The sequence below is a fragment of the Primulina eburnea genome, chromosome 16 (assembly GCF_022965805.1).
Source record: "Primulina eburnea isolate SZY01 chromosome 16, ASM2296580v1, whole genome shotgun sequence".
Taxonomy (NCBI): domain Eukaryota; kingdom Viridiplantae; phylum Streptophyta; class Magnoliopsida; order Lamiales; family Gesneriaceae; genus Primulina; species Primulina eburnea.
This window is the reverse complement of record NC_133116.1, coordinates 18802980-18820151: the sequence shown is the minus strand read 5'-3', so window position 1 is coordinate 18820151 and position 17172 is coordinate 18802980. Positions and strand designations below refer to the sequence as shown.

At 38.1% G+C, this 17172-nt stretch overlaps 1 protein-coding gene across 1 annotated transcript; it reads left to right on the top strand.

Annotated features, from left to right (window-relative positions):
- The first annotated feature begins 1890 nt into the window (after nucleotides 1-1890).
- Nucleotides 1891-15551, top strand: LOC140815949 (DNA mismatch repair protein MSH3). The gene is given in 14 exon segments (XM_073174996.1): nucleotides 1891-2960; nucleotides 4433-4627; nucleotides 4777-4941; nucleotides 5027-5125; nucleotides 5234-5464; nucleotides 5972-6226; nucleotides 6328-6459; nucleotides 6830-7090; nucleotides 7174-7245; nucleotides 7483-7632; nucleotides 9096-9357; nucleotides 9360-9586; nucleotides 14975-15268; nucleotides 15377-15551. Coding segments are annotated over 14 exon segments (3387 nt in total). The 5' UTR covers nucleotides 1891-1958; the 3' UTR covers nucleotides 15419-15551.
- The last annotated feature ends 1621 nt before the right edge of the window (nucleotides 15552-17172 follow it).

The following is a 17172-nucleotide window of genomic DNA, read 5'->3' as shown; positions in this document are numbered from 1 at the left end:
AGCTAGGGTATTTCCTAGCTGTGGTCGTGCGTTTTGGGAATAACCATGTACGTTCGCGTGCATGGGCTATATGGATGGTCTAGGAATGGTCTAAGAGGTTCGATTAGGGGTCCCAGCAGGGTCAACTAGGGTTTGGTTGGGTGCGTGATAGGAACGAAGGGACATATGGGTTGTTCAGGTTAGGATTTGGTTCAAACAAGGGGAGAAAATTCAGAAGCTTCCTAGGCTCTTTGAGGGTCCTAAACGGCTTGATTTGGGTTACATAAGGTATGGTTAGGTGTGATTAAGCTATGATTCAAGTTTGGTAAAGTTTGGTTAATTTTCGAGTTGATTCGGGTTGAAATCAAGACGTAGGTTTAAGTTTTGAAACAAATTACGAAATAAGTTAAGGAGCTTAAGTTTACGTCTAAGAAATTTTTATGGGTGTATTTTAAGGTTTTATGGTAAGTTTGGATTGATTCTGGACGTCGTTTTAAGGTCCAAGGGTAAATTGGGAAAGTTAGGATTTAAGGGGCAAAATGGTCATTTTACACCTGAAAAATATTAGACGTCCTGACAGTGTCCTGAATGCTGTAATGAAGAGTAAAATGTTTATTTTGAAAGATTACCTGATTTTCTTATGGAAAATGATCATGATAAAAGACGTGTTGCATGTTTGGTTTAAAAGAAAAATATAATATGCCTGAATTTTTATGAGTGACGTATACAATAAAAGGATTTGAAAGTAGTGATTTGATTTTGACTAATATAAATATGAATACGAAATGATATGATGATAATGTAAGGCAAATGCTCAATTGACGGGTGAAAGTGTCCTTGATGTCCCAGCCGCTTGGTACCATTGTTATACGTAATATAGATCAAATGACCATTAACTGATGCGAAAGTCACAATTAATGATCTGAATTCAATAAAAGATAAACATAGACGTATATGATTGAAAAAAGGATATGATGAAAGGAAAAATATTTAAAGTTTACGCATGTTTATGTTAAATCTATTTTATTAAAAGTAATTTTCACTGTTATATGTGAATGTATATATATATATATATATATATATATATATATAAATATATATATATGTATGAGTATATTTGGGCCGGTAAGTTTAAAAGAAAGGAAAAAAATTTCTAGTATACTTTAAAGAAAAAAGAGTAGCAGACATTTCATTTTCCATATTACGGAAACGAAAATTGTATGCTACCTGATACAAAAAATAGAGAAATTTAATCAACATCACCTGCTACAAACATTAATTTAATTTGCTGCTTAATTGTTTCATAAAAATTGAAATTATAAAAAAAAACCCTACTTGACATAATTGAAACACTAATTCTAAAAAAAAATTAATGTCAAGGTGAAAAAAAACATAATCAGTGAACAAGAACACAAAATCTAATCAAATAACAAAACATTTAAAAAAAACTCGTTTTTTTTAATCTTAAATCTAAAGTTATGAAGCCGGAATTACATGCTGGAGATTAGTGTTTGCAGCAGCCTTGATTTCATTCCTACTCCAATTGGACCATAAAATAAGGGCACCTGATTTGGCTTTTGGTATTTAGTTGGCATAACCGTCATATGTAAGTTCTATCGTTAATTTTAACTTTTAAATAGAAGAGATGACTATCTCAATCAAAACTTATAAAACGTTTAGGACTAAGTTGGGGATACCGAAATTTTTGGTACCAAACAAAGAAATGTGCCAAGCATATGAGACTGAATTTAGTATTTTCTCGTCACATGACATGTCTAACATCATTTTTTTAACCATGAAATTGATAAAATGACCAAATAGACCAAATAATTTAAATATTTAAGACTAAACAGAAAATGCGAAATCACCTTTGTATTGAAGATTTATGAAGTTTGATTAACATTTTGTAAGAGTCCGAAATATAACCCAATGCTGAGGAGCGGCCCAAAACAGAGTTCTCTGTCATATTTTATGTTTACATGATTGGCGCGGAGGCACAACGGAACGCTATACTCCCTGTACAGAACCGCCCCTTCGCCACCGCCGCTGTTATGGGAAAGCAGAAGCAGCAAGTGATTTCCCGTTTCTTCGCACCGAAACCCAAACCCCACACAGCCACTTCTTCCTCCGCCGCCTCACCTCCTCCCAAAATTACCGCCTCTGTCTCATTTTCACCCGCCAAACGCCTCAGGACCGCCCAGCTCACCCCTTCCCACTCCAAAATCCCCAAGCTCACTCACCCCAAACCCGATGAAGGCCGCCCCTTCTTACCTATGCCAGACTCGACCCTCCACCAGAAATTCCTCCGCAAGCTTCTAGAGCCTTCTCGAGACCACCTCGAACCGTCCAGAGCTAACAATGCACAATCTTCAAAACTTAACTACACGCCTTTGGAAACACAAGTGGTTGAACTGAAGAGAAGGTATCCTGATGTTCTCTTGATGATTGAGGTTGGCTATAAGTACAGATTTTTCGGCGAGGATGCCGAAAATGCTGCCAGAGTGCTGGGTATATATGCACATATGGATCATAATTTTTTAACTGCAAGTGTGCCCACTTTTAGATTAAATTTTCATTTGAGGAGGCTTGTAAGTGCAGGATATAAAGTGGGTGTAGTGAAACAAACTGAGACTGCGTCCATTAAAGCGCACGGGCTCAATAGGTCGGGACCTTTTTGCCGTGGATTATCGTCATTATACACCAAGGCTACCATAGAGGCTGCCGAGGATATGGGTGGCGCCGGGGAAGGATGTGGGCCTTGCACTAGCTATTTACTCTGTGTTGTGGAGAAGGAAGTTGGAAACGTGGAGGGTGGCGTGGACTTGAGAATTGGGGCTGTGGGGGTGGAAATTTCTACTGGAGATGTTGTTTATGGAGAGTTTGATGACAACTTTATGAGGGATGGCTTGGAGGCTATGGTTTTAAACTTGTCTCCTGCGGAATTACTTCTGGGGATGCCACTGTCTAAACAGACAGAGAAGGTTGTTTTAAGAGGAAATTTTGTTTATTATGATTAAAATGATTATCTCAAGTAATGTGCAAATTGAGTTTCTTTTCTTGCCTGAGTGGCACAGCAAATCATTATCGTGACTCTGATATATTGTTGTAGAAAACGCTCTGTGAAATTTGCGGATTGATTAGTGTAATTGCTTGCTTTTCAATAATTAAGCATGCCTTATTTTTGTAATTGCTTGAAGATAAGATATTTAATTGATTAAAACAATAATATTTTTAATGTAAAAAATATATTAAATTATAAATAATATAAATATTATAGAAAAGCAAAAGTTTTTTTGTTTTCAAATAATGGAGATAAAAGTGTGAACATGTTTACTTGAAAAAGTTGTTGAGGCAATGGTATGAAGTTTTTTTGAAAGTCTATGCCCATAGCATAAATATAATTGTGTCTCTATATTTGTCTTTTCAAGGAAATGGAGAATTTAGTAGTTAATCAAGTTACTTATTGATGCCAATTTGGTGGAACCATCTCTATAGTGTTATGCTAGAAAGTGATTTTTAATGTTTTTTATCTTCTTGATTCTCCAGGTTGTTTACTCTATGTTGTTAGAATGGATTGCATTTTACTGGTATTGAAAATTGCACAATTATTACTGATGAAGTAAATGTAATTGGAATTTGATTGACTGATTATTTGATTGTGGCCTGCAGTTTCACTCTTCACTTCATTTCATTTCATCCATGAAAGTAGAGTAGGTAAGACATTTCATCATAGTTGTGAAATCAAAAATAAAAAATATTAGAAAAGTAGATTTGATGTGTCCGCTGCAGTATCATGGACATTAATGTTCTCAACTTATGCATGCAGAAAAAAATTTGAGACAATTGACGCAGAAGCACTTAATATATGTTTTTTTAATCCCGTCCAGTCCCTGCCATTTTGTTGTGAAAGATTTATTTGAGCAATACTTGAGAAAACACTATCAGCTTAGCTTCTCTGATAATGCAAATACGCAATTATCTTTGCCTAGAAAGCCTTGATTGACCTCAACCTCTGTAATATGTCTTGGAAAAGATCCATCGTCATCCTTTTGCTGGAGTCTTGGGATGCCTTCTTCCCCTGGTGATTATTAAATAGTTTGCTTTGAAAGTAGTTGAGATTTATGTCAAATTCTGAAGCCCTTCCATCCGCAAATAAGCTCGATGTTTCTGTATGTTTTATCATAAAAAAGAGTATTTGTATATGTACCATGACATGGTTTGTGTTTTCTTGGTGAACCTTCCAGGAGATCTGTTAAAAATGATGAATGTCTTGAACTTTGCGTCAACCTTGATGTGATGTAATTGTATCTGGTGGTCTTTAGGTGCTCTATTCACTCGCTTTGTTCATTGGCTTATTGTTGTTGATTGTATTTCTCTATATAAATTTTTTGTGTGTTTGATTTTTATGGGCATCATTCAATTTGTTTGCTGAAAATGGTTTTTGCCCTTGTAGTTACTATTAGCATTTGCTGGACCTGCCTCAAATGTTCGCGTTGACCGTGTGTCAAACAATTACCTTCATGAAGGTGGCGCTTTAGCTGAAGTTATGTCACTACATGAAGACTTTATTGAGAATATCTTGCTAAGTGATTTTCAAGAGAGCATTGTGGAGGCAGAACCCCAAGGGAATAGCGCCTTTGCAATTGAGGTGTGATAACTTGTATTTCCTTCGAAATAATTACTTTATTTTGAACCTGGAAAATCTTGTGATTTGGTTTATTCACTTATTTAAGCAGTCTGTGATAAAATGGCTGATACATTCTTCTTTTGCCATTCTCTGAAATGATCACTTTGAAGGGAATTATGGCTATGCCTGACTTGGCTGTTCAAGCATTAGCTTTAACCATTCAGCATTTGAAACAATTTGGTTTAGAAAGGATTTTGTGTTTGCAAGATTCGTTCCGACCTTTCTCTTGCAGTAGGGAAATCATACTCTCCGCCAATGCACTGCAACAACTAGAGGTGATTAGTTTTCTGCTTTTTGACCATGTTATCTAACAACACATTGAATGGAAGAATGCCATCCACAAATGACACTCGTGTGTAGGTTCTGAAGAATAATTCTGATGGTTCGGAGTGTGGCTCCTTATTGCAATGTATGAATCATACTCTGACCATATTTGGTTCAAGGCTATTCAGACACTGGGTATGGAATGTCTCTGACCCTGATATACGGTCTCTGGCTTATGTTCCATCTCCTTCTTGTCGTATGTCTAATATAATATTAAACATGATATTTTTCTATTTCCTACAGGTGACTCATCCTCTATGCCATAGAAATATGATTTACGCCCGCTTAGATGCTGTTTCTGAAATTTTGGAATCCATGGGTATTGTGGATTTTAATTCTGTATATTCGGGCACTGCTATGGTGAAACTTGAGCTTCATCATATAATATCATCAGCATTAATTGGTTTGGGAAGGTCCCCTGATATTCAGCGTGGGATCACCAGGATTTTTCATAGAACCGCTACCCCATCCGAGGTACAATGTTTTTTTTCTCTTTTGATACCCAAAATTTAAATTGTTATAATCCATTCACATTTTCTTCATGTTGGAGTTTCCATTGACAGCTTGATTGATCCGTAAATGTTTAACTGCCTTGGCTATTTTGCCTCCACCCACCCCATTTGTCCATTTATATTGTCTTGGTGGCATCAGCTGGTAGGAATTCATATATTTTACTGCCCTTTGCTAATTGTCACCTCCTTGTTTTTTTTTCTATGGCTACTTGTTGATTTTTGATAAAATATTGCTGGATCTTTATCGTTCCAAATGTGATGATAAAAACTTATGGTTGACATTCTATATTTGGAAAAATCACGTGCTGAAGTAAACCACTCTTCATTGAGTTGCCTCAGTTTCCAGCCTGAATGTATATCATATGCAATTAACGAGGATATATTTGAAACATAGTATTGTTTTTCTTTTGCTGCCATCATCTCTCTATCTATTGATCCATTACAAATGTCCTTTTTGGTCGTTTTACAGTTTATAACAGTTATTCAAGCTATTGTAGCTGCTGGAAAAAAACTTCTGCAACTCCATGTCAAAGAAGAGGATGAAATAAAAAATGTAGAAGTGAGAACTGTGAAGTCTGTTCTGTTGAGAAAGTTGATATCAACAGCTTCATCTTCAAGTGTAATCAGGACAGCGGAAAGGCTTTTGTCAACTCTCAACAAAGAAGCTGCTGATCAACGGGATCTTCATAATCTCTTTATCATTACTGATGGGAAATTCCCAGAGGTTCAATTGAAGAGTTCATCCATGTCCTAATTCCTTTGAATTTTTAAATTGTCTTCATTAATTACTGCTAAATATGCTAGACCCTTTAATTTCTTTCCAAGGTCAGTGCTGCAACCACCAACATTCAGTTGGCAAATGAGAAGCTAGATGAATTGAAGCACCAGTATCGCAAACAGCTAAGGATGAGCAATCTTGAATTCTCAAGTGTTTCTGGAATCACCCATTTGATAGAGGTAAGTTGACCATATTTGATCTTTGCGTTGCATCCTATCATAAATTTATTTATCTCATATGATGTAACTTTATTTGGATCATAGTTTCTTGTTTGATCAGCCATTCAATGTCATGTTTTGACTATCTCAAATAAACACAGTCAAGATGTTTTCGTTGCTTATTTGAAAACTCCTTCTGAAGAAGTCGTGGTGTTTCTTGACTTTTCTTAACCACTTGTATCGAATAGATGATTAAGTGTGAGTGCTGTACCTTAAAATATCGCGTCCATGAGAATTTTATCAAAAGTGATCCTTTCTTCTATTTTCAGATAGACCAATTTTTGACATTCTAGTTAAAAATTTCCTCCAGGCATATATTCTTTGCATGCAGGTGCCTTCAGATGCCAAGGTGCCTTCTGACTGGATCAAAATAAACAGTACCAAGAAAACAATACGGTATCATCCACCAGAAGTAGTGAATGCTTTAGACAAATTATCTCTAGCGAATGAGGAGCTCTCTGCTGTATGTCGAGCCACTTGGGATAGTTTTCTAAAAGCATTTCACGGATGCTATTCTGAGTTTCAAGCTGCTGTTCAAGCACTAGCTACCTTGGATTGCCTATATTCGCTCGCTGTGCTTTCGAGGACTAAGGTTTTAGAGTTGAATTGCAGTTTAATTACTGTTTACCATCCAACAATAATATCATAATGCTAATGTGTGGTTTTGTTTTGCAGAATTACGTACGCCCTATTTTTATAGATGATGATGAGCCTGTTCAGATGCAAATCTCTTCTGGTCGACATCCAGTATGTAGTCTAAAATTTACTTGTATGGACATTAATATTTTTATATAAGATGTATGTATTAACTCTTGAAGATGAATGTTCATGATTATGCTTCCAAGCACAGTTGCATAAAAAACTTTATTTTTGTTGAAGCTAGAACCTTTACACTTATGTTGTCTTTTCCTGTACTGGCTCCTTTTTCATAATTGTAACCCATATAATCCTAATGTATGTTGCTCATGATTTTTATTTTTGCAGGTTATGGAGAATATGCTACAGGATTATTTTGTTCCAAATGATACAAATTTGCATGCAGATGGACAGTACTGTCAGATTGTGACTGGACCTAACATGGGTGGAAAGAGTTGTTACATCCGCCAAGTTGCTCTAATAGCCCTGATGGCTCAGGTAAGTATAACTTGTTGCATATGCATTTTGAAATATTATCACAGGAATCCTCTTAAATCGAGGCAGAAAAATCAAATTTGGGGTGGGTGGCAAAATTATTATTTTTTAAATATTTAATTATTAAAAGAATATAATGACAAATATAAAAATTGACTTGGAGTCTTGGACGCACAAAATAATAACAATTATTATGTTTGCAAACATTTTCTAACAAAGAGATGATTATAAAAAACAATCAAGATTTATTGTTTTTAAAAATAAGAAATTAGTAATTATGATTTTAAAATTAATAATCTAAAAATAGGAGCGATAAAGTACAGCTCTAAAGTTTCAAAGCTTCGGCCATAACATGTTTTATAAACAATGAAGTTTGCAAAAAATCGAATTGGTAATATAAAAATTAGAGTAAGAAATGATAGATTAACAATCACTATTTATTAACTTACTTATCATGAGTAACTGTTTTAAGTTTGTCTCGACGTTTCGTCACAACTTCAAAAAACTGACAATATCTTTTCAATTCAGTTCGACTGAACATACTTCTATGTTTTAAGTTGATGCTAACTCCATCTCTGCACATACTTCGCTATATCTTTCCATTTCCGTTCAACTGTACCTTGGCCTCATGCATGTCGGTATTCCTTTGTTAGGACTCAATATGTTCTCCGATTATTCTGTGTCTTATGTTGATAGGTTTTTCAATATCCCATTATCTCATATATTTTGTCATCTCTTTTATATTTTCACTCATAAAGTCCATTCCAAACTCTTCACTCCCGTTGGCGCGGCTTTTCTTTTAAAAAAAAAATTTAAATCTCAGACCACGTGTCTGCTCTGAGACTGTTTTAATGCCCTATCATTTGCCCTTCCCTTTCAAATTTTTTTACATCCCAGGGGCCTCAAATGTTGTGGCAGGCTCTAGAATCCTGGTCAACAGATGTTCACGATGGATGCAATGAAATCTTTTAGAATGTAATTTTTGTTATGCATTTACTTTTTGCCAATCTAAAATGTTGTATTGGATTATGGGAATGTCTCGAAGCTTTAAATATTTCCATGAACTGAGGGTTGGCAGTATTTTGTGTTTCACTTCAAAAATCCTGACACAAACGAGTACCTGCACACGGAAATTCGTTCCTGGATCTTTTTATTCTTTGATTCAGAGCTTAGTGCTCATATTTGATTAATTTATTACTTTTTTAAATTTCAATTGTTTGTGCAAACTCTGAGAAAATGTTATTTTTGTCAAGGAAAATTGGAGAATAACTTTTTTTAGAGTTTACCAAAACTCCCCGACTCCTTAGGGGCTCTTCAAAACATAACCTTTAGTTTAATTTGTTCGTCATTTCTTACTTTTACATTCATTTATCTCTTTTAGTGGAGAAATCTCTTTTTGAAACGTTGCTGAGAGAAATAAAATTTCCTTGGTAGAAGAACTTCATTGAAATGTGTATATATTCTAGGTTGGTTCCTTTGTACCGGCATCATCAGCAAAATTGCACGTGTTGGATGGAATTTACACTCGAATGGGAGCTTCTGATAGCTTGCAACTAGGAAAAAGCACGTTCTTAGAAGAACTGGGTGAAGCATCTCACATTCTTCGGCATTGCACATCCCGCTCATTGGTTATAATTGATGAACTTGGTAGAGGCACAAGTACACATGATGGTGTTGCCATTGCTTATGCTACATTGCATCATCTTTTAGAGCATAAAAGATGCATGCTACTTTTGTCACCCATTATCCTAAAATAATCGATATAAGAAAAGAATTTCCGGGCTCTGTGGGAGCATATTATGTTTCATATCTAACACCAATGAAAGAGCCTGACTTGGACGCCAATTTGGAACAAGTAGTTGATGATGCAAATCACGACGATGTAACTTATCTATACAAACTGGTGCCAGGGGTTTCTGAAAGAAGTTTTGGGTTTAATGTTGCTCAGCTTGCACAAGTAAGCTACCCAAATTTTTCTTTTTGTGGAACTACACGATTCTCCATTATTTGAAAATTTAATTTATTGTTTTCGTGTTCTTATTTTTTTTGTCACCACATTTCTGTCGGTCAGGTTCTTGCATTTTGTGACCCAAGCTTTTGTTTATTTTGCTTTCCTCTTACTTTCTTTTTGTGAATAATGAATTTTTTGATAATAAAACTATGGTATAGAAAATACGATACAACATAGATTCACATGATTTGTCCACGGTAGATAATATCTAAAGCTGAGTGTTGGGGGCTACTAGTGATACCCATTAGAAATATAGAAATCGGTTCCAGTAGGTGATACTAGCTCGAAAGCAGACTTCGAATTTACTCTAGGCTTGAAATCACAAAAGAGACTGTTAGAAAGGGGCAGAAGGTGTCCCGGCGTAGTCCTTCCGACGCTCAAGTCAGGTATTGAGAATAGAATGAGAAAACAGCAATGGTCGCTGCTAAGAATCAATATAATGAATGAATAATTAAACTCTCAAACCTGGTATTTATAGGAGAGTATCTTAGATCCATCATGGGTCACCTACCTTGGTTAGGAATGGGCCAGGGATCCAAAGTCCGGTTTGGGCCCGATCTTGATGGGCCCATTCATGGGGTATCACCAGTCTCCCATTTCCAAGTTCGAAGTTCGATTAATTGCGTTGACCTTGGCTTACCATATGAAGCCGTGCATCCTTCCCCTGTTGTCCATTAATCTCCAAATACTTTGGAAAGAAAAAATGGTACAAGTTAAATTACCTTCCTATATCACTGGACACGACGTCCATCAAGTACCCCTTAACGCGCTTGCCCTCGCCAGCCCTTCATCCATGCCTTCGCAGCCTCGCGCCCACGCCCTCGCAGCCTCACCCATCGCCTCGCCTCGCCCCGCCTCGCCTCGCCCCCCACTTGTTCAACAGATTGCCTCATCCAACCTCGCAGCTCCTCTCTCGCCCCCCGTGCGCCTCGCGTCTCTCCCGTCTCGCCCTCCCATCTCGCCCTTCCGTCTCGTCCTCTCGCTCACCCGCCTCGCCCATAGCCTCACGTCTCGCCTCGCCCTTGCCTTCACTCCACACTCATCCGAGACCACACGTCTCCTGCCTCGCCTCGCCTCCGCTCACAACCTCGCCCTCGACCTAGCACCCTCGCCTTAGCCTCGCCTCCCCGCCCCTCGCCCGCAGCCTCGCCCTCGCCCTTGCCTAGCCTCTACCAGCCCCTCATCCTCGCCTCGCCTTCGCCCATCTCGCCCTCGTCTTCAAAGTTCTCTACTAGGCATTAGGTAGAAGAAACGAGTACTTCACTTACCCTCTATACTTCAAGCACCTCACTCTCCTCACTTCAAGCTCTTCTACCTAGGGTCCAAATTTCACCCTTACCACCTCAAACTTATCTACTAGGCTCCAATCTTTACCCTCACCACTTCCTCGCCCATCGCTCCAACATTAGTAGGAAAATCATGAACCCTATGAACCCTCCCTCTCCATCCTTCAAGTTTTTCACCCTCACCACCTCAAGCTCATCTACTAGGCTCCAACTTTCACCATCACCTCCTCGAGCTCGTCTACTAGGATTCAGCCTTAGTAGGAAAATTATGAACCATCATACTCCATACTACGAGTTCTTCACTCTCACCACCTCAACCTCCTGTACTAGTGTAAGTCCTGGATTCGACGAATGTCCCCACCGTACCAAGACAAGTCTTTCCAACGTGCTTATGTTATCACTCACACGCACTCTATGAAATTTCCGAGAGGGACACCTATCCTAAAATTGCCTCAAGTCAAGCACGCTTAACCTTGGAGTTCTTATGTGATGAGCTACCGAAAAGAAGATGCACCTTCTTGATATAAGTAGTACCTATTAAATCTTTTAAACACTCCTCAACTGCACAGTCTCATACTTGAATAGTTTTGGAATCTCTCTCCTTCCAGTGTAAGATCGGTTCATTCATGTTCCCTTCGCCTAGAAGCCTGACAGGAGTCGATCATTGTTCGTTCAACCTCATAGCACCAGCGATCACCCCGGCCCTCTTCAGCCTCATGCCTCACAACTAGGCTCCGGCCTTAGTAGTAAAGTTATTTACACTCACCCTCCTCATTTCAAGCTCCTCTACCTAGGCTCACTCTAAGTAGGTAAAATTTAATTTTCAGTCTTCCTACCTCTTCTTCTCTAATAGGCTTAACCTCAGTAGGTAAAATTTAATTTTCAATCTCTCTACCTCTTCTCTTCTACTAGGCTCAGGCCATTTAAGTAAAATTTAATTTTCAGTTTCTCCAACTCTTCTCCTCTATTAGGCATAGCTCAAGTAGGTAAAATTTAAATTTCTGTCTTCCCACCTGTTCTCTTCTACTAGTCTCGGTCTTAGTAGGTAAAATTTAATTTTCAATCTCCCTAACTTTACTCCTCTACTAAGTATAGCCCAAATATGTAAAATTTATTTTTCAGTCTCCTCACCTCTTCTCCTCTACTAGACTTAGCCTCAGTAGTTAAAATTTAATTTTAACCCTTCTCACATCTTCGCCTCTACTAGACTCATCTTAAGTATGTAAAATTTAATTTTCATTCTTCCCACCTCTTATCCTCTATCAGGCTCAGCCTCAGTAGGTAAAATTTAATTTTCAATCTCCCCACATCTTCTCCTCTACTAGGTTCAACCGAAATAGGTAAAATTTAATTTTCAGTTTCCACACCTCTTCTTCTCTACTAGGCTCAGCCTCAGTAGGTAACATTTAATTTTCGTCTTCTCACCTCTTCTCCTCGCTCAGCCTCATTAGATAAAATTTAATTTTCAGTTTCCCTAGCTCTTTTCCTTTAGTAGGCTTAGCCCAAGTAGGTAAAACTTAATTTTCAGTCTCCCACCTCTTATCCTCTACTAGGCTCAGCCTCAGTAGGTAAAATTTTATTTTTAATCTCTCCAGCTCTTCTCCTCTATTGGGTATAGCACAAGTAGATAAAATTTAATTTTCAATGTCCCCAACTCTTCTCCTCTAATAGATGCAGCTCAAGTAGGTAAACATTAATTTTCAGTCTCCCCACCTCTTCCCCTCTATTAGGCTAAGCCTCAGTAAATAAATTTAATTTTCAATCTCCTCACCATTGCTCATCTACTTAGGCCCAGCTCAAGTAGGTAAAATTTAATTTTGTAAAATTTAATTCATGTCATCCTTATGATACAACAACATCCATGTATTGAATAGAAGAACTTGGTTTTATTGAATTTCAATTGATTACATATGACAAATTCAAAAACGAAATACATCAACGATAAAATCAAGAGTTATATTTCCTAAATTGGTAAGCATTCCAGGGCCTCTTTAAAGCCTTGTCCTGTGCATTTTCCATGTAATAGGTTTCGGAATTAAGCTTCTCAATCACACTGAAAGGACCCTCTCACTTTGGGTTCGACTTTCCTCGCTGCTCCTTTTATACCTTCCCCAGGACCAAATCACCCACTTAGAAGCTTCTCTGAATGACTCTACGATTGTAAGACTGAGCTATACGATTTTTATAAGTTTCCGTACGAATGCTCGCGGCCTCTTTTTTCTCTTCCAATAGCTAAAGGTCAAGGGCTACCTTGAGTGTCTTTTTCAGGTTCTTCGTCCACTATATCCTGAACCACCTTCTTCAATATGGGTAACCCGTTTCTATCCTTCCTAATCTTGTTGACTTCTACACGCGCTCTTTTCCCTCTTCCTTTTCTACCCCTTCATAACACCGACGCGCGACTTTTTGGTCCCAGCACAAGGCTCCAACTCCTTTTCTTACGGGAAACTTAAGTTTCTGATGATAGGTGGAAGCTATGACTCTAAAATCCTTTAGGGCTGGCCATCCCAAGATTCAATTATACAGCGATGAAGTGTCTTTTACATGTAGCTTTATCCTCTTCTCTCTCACCCCCACTTCTCTTCCTACCTCCTCCCCCCGTTCCCTCAACCCTACTTCACCCAGGTCGGTGCTCCATCCTCTTGTGCCGTTGTGCATCCTCCAGATTCACGTAGCTCTCTGACCGAGCTAAAAAATTATCATAGTTCAACGGAGGTTTCTTGACTAGTGATTTGAAAAGTTCTCCCCTTCTCAATCCTAATCCTTGGGTAAAGGCACTGACCATAATGTCAGAGGCAGCTGCTCAGCACTGCACTGTTGAAAAAATGCTGGATAAACTCTCGCAAAGTCTCCGTCTCTTGTTGCTTCATCGTGAAAGGTACCTCTTCTGGTACCTCTTGCTGCTAGCAAATCGATGCAAGAAAGCTCTGGAAAAATCCTTAAAAGACCGTAAGGAGTTGGTTTGCAGCGTATTAAACCACTGCTGGGCTGATCTCACCAACGTGCCCAAAAACACCCTGCTCCTAACCCCATCCAAATACTGATGCAACAGATCCGCATTCTCAAATCTCCTCAAATATTTTTCTTGGTCAGTACGTCCGTCGTACTCTCCCACGCTTGATTGTCGAAAACCTGGGGAAGCCCTTCTTCCAAAATGGTGGGAGAAAAAAAACTATCTCCCTTGGGCGCTGGTGCTCTGTTTCCCAACTGCTGCATTAACATTCTTATCTCCTTCCGCATCTCCATCTCAGGATTCTCCCCACTTGGGAGGGGTTGTGTACCTTCAACCCTGCTCTGATGGCCCTCAGCATTCTCAATTCGTTACCGGCGAAGAGATTGTTCTTCGGAAACATGGATTCTTGGTTCTTCTTCAAGCCTTCGTCTACTGTCCTGGTAATGAATTGGCCTAACTGTTCAAGGGTCAAGTTCCCCACATTCTCATTGGGACGAGGTTGCTCAGGTCTCGTCTCAGGACTAGGTTGTTCGGATCTCGTCTGAGGACTTGATGATACTGAGTTAGTTCTTCTGCTCCCTCTCCGGCCTACCTTCTCTACGTCTCAGCTCAAGATTCTCACAGACAGCGCCAAGTGATGCTCACCAGAAATATAGGGTTCGGTTCTAGTAAGTGATACTAACCTGAATGCTGACCTCAAATTTACTCTAGGCCTGAAATCACAAAAGAGACCGTTAGTGATGAATAATTAGACTCTCAAACTTGGTATTTATAGAAGTATATGGGATCCATAATGGGTCATCTACCTTGGTTAGGAATGTGCCGGGGGTCCAAAGTCTGGTTTTGGCCTGTCTATTAATTAGTAATCACTTTTAGTTTCTATTAAATCATAATTTTAGTGTAGATGAAAATAGAATTTGAGAATTATAATAGAATATTTTTATTATGGTTAAATCACTATAAAAACATATCCTAGATATCTTATTTTTATTAAGATTAAATATAATTTATAACGTAATATTTGATTTTTAATCTTGAATGTAGAGTTTAATCTTCCCTTGATTTTCTTATTTTGCATTCCTCCGCTGATTGCAGTTACCTTCCTCGTGTATTAGACGAGCCACTTTTATGGCCGCAAGATTGAAACAGGAAATTTGCAGAAGAGAGAATAACAAGTTGTTAACGAGTTGTTCAAGAACGTTGCTGCCCAGTGATAAAATGGAGTGTACGGGTGATGATTTGCAAACAACAAAGATCATGAACTTGCTAGAAATCGAGAATGCTTGCCGAGACATGTTATTTAAACTAAGGATTACCCTCTTCAAAGAAGAAGATACTGCTACGAAATTCGGTCTTCTGAAGCATGCTCAAGGCCTTGCAAAGGATTTGGTAAATCTTCAATTGTTTTCTTTGTCTTAATGGCTAGTTAAAACAAATGGGATAAAATAATCAGCCAACACTTGATGCTTCTTTATCTTTTTTCGAATCTTCCCACAGATGTCTGTACTCTGCCATGTAAATGAGTGCGAGGAAAAATGAGGGGCAAGCAGGCGTATACCATGCTGTATATATATTTGCTGAGGAAATGCAATGCCATAGTTTAGAAACTTGCATTGTATGGATCTCTCCTCTTCTTGTGTCGTATTTCCGAGAATTCATTAATATTTTGTTTACTCCATATTTTTTCCTTTTCTAATCCTTCGTGTCTAGATTACAGTTTTGAAAGTTAGCATCCGAAACTATGCCTTCGGCAAAAACTTGGGATCTATTGGGTTGTGGTGATCGAACAGGAAGATTCTTCCATCTTCGTTTCCTCCATTTTATCTTCCAGTCCAAGTCTCTGTATCGGTTACTTCTGTCTGGGGCGGGTTACTGGTCTTGGTGGGAGTCCTGATACTTGGGTTTGCATCAGTTGTGACTATACATGTGTGGCCTTTGAAGTAGAGATCAGATCTGCATATAGTTTTGGCTTTGGGGCTTAGATTGGTAATTGAGAATAGATTTATGGGCAAGCTATTAATAGCTCGTCATCCTCAAATATATATATATATATATATATATATATATATATATATATATATATATATATATATCTAACCATATAAATTTTTCAAAAATATTTTAAATCTTCATAATTATGGTACATAACATTGTTTGACCTATCAAACATGTTAAAGGTATATAACCTAAAGACACGCAACTAAGTTTTTTATCCTATATACCATATTTCAGATGATTAGTTTTTTATATATATAGTACTGCCACACAATCACAACAGTTGGTTCCTGGCGTAGTTTCTTTCCACATTACCCAGCGCAACTTGTATATTAAAGTTGTTTAATTTTGAAAATAATACATGAGAGGTGCAACAAACCTTGATTCTTTTATTCAAACATACAATATATTATTACATAGTAACCGATTGTAGAAGATGAGAGATTTGTTTAGCTACTTATAGTATCTAAGAATGCAAAACAAATAAACTAGAAAGAAATATTACAATTTATTTGAAAGAAAATAAAAAGGTTTTGTTAATTATTATGTCAGTTCGACAACATATTGTGAGTGGTGGTCCTTTTAACCACTACTTAGTGGCTTGTCTTTATGGGTGGTTGAATGATTCATCTCTCACTAGTTAGTAGAATCGTCTTTTAGTGGTGGTTCATGCTCCACTAATGGAGTGGTTGGATCACACATCTGTTTTATCTTTGTCTGAGTATCTTATGTTACTTATGTTACTAATGGAGTGGTTGGATCACATGTCTCTCGCTACTTGTGTGATCTTTAACCATTTGGATTTGTCTCTGCATTATGTTTTCGGTCAGGTCTTGGCCAAAAACCTTTTCCATATATGACTCCTTCTGGTTAGGGCATTATGGGCAGATTAGGGATGTAAATGAGGCGAACTGTTCGCGAGTTTTTCGGATCTCGGCTCGTTAAAAAGTTCGTTCGGGCTCGTTCGTTAAGCTTATCGAGCCGAGCCCGAGCCTTATTTTGGGCTCGACAATTTTGTTGAGTCGAGCTTGAGATTAATGATGTTCGGCTTGTTAGCTCGTGAACATGTTCGATAATAGGTTCGTGAGCTCAAAATTGAGCTCGGCTCGTTATGCTGGCTCGTGAGCTCGAGCTCGGCTCGTTTAAGTGGTTCACGGGAGTTGCTGGTAAAAAAAAAGGGGATATCAACGACGGTTTTTACTAAACCGTCGCTATATAGCGACGGTTTTAATTAAAACCGTCGCATAATAAATTAAGCGACAGTTTCTTAAAACCCGTCGCTATTATGGCGACGGTTT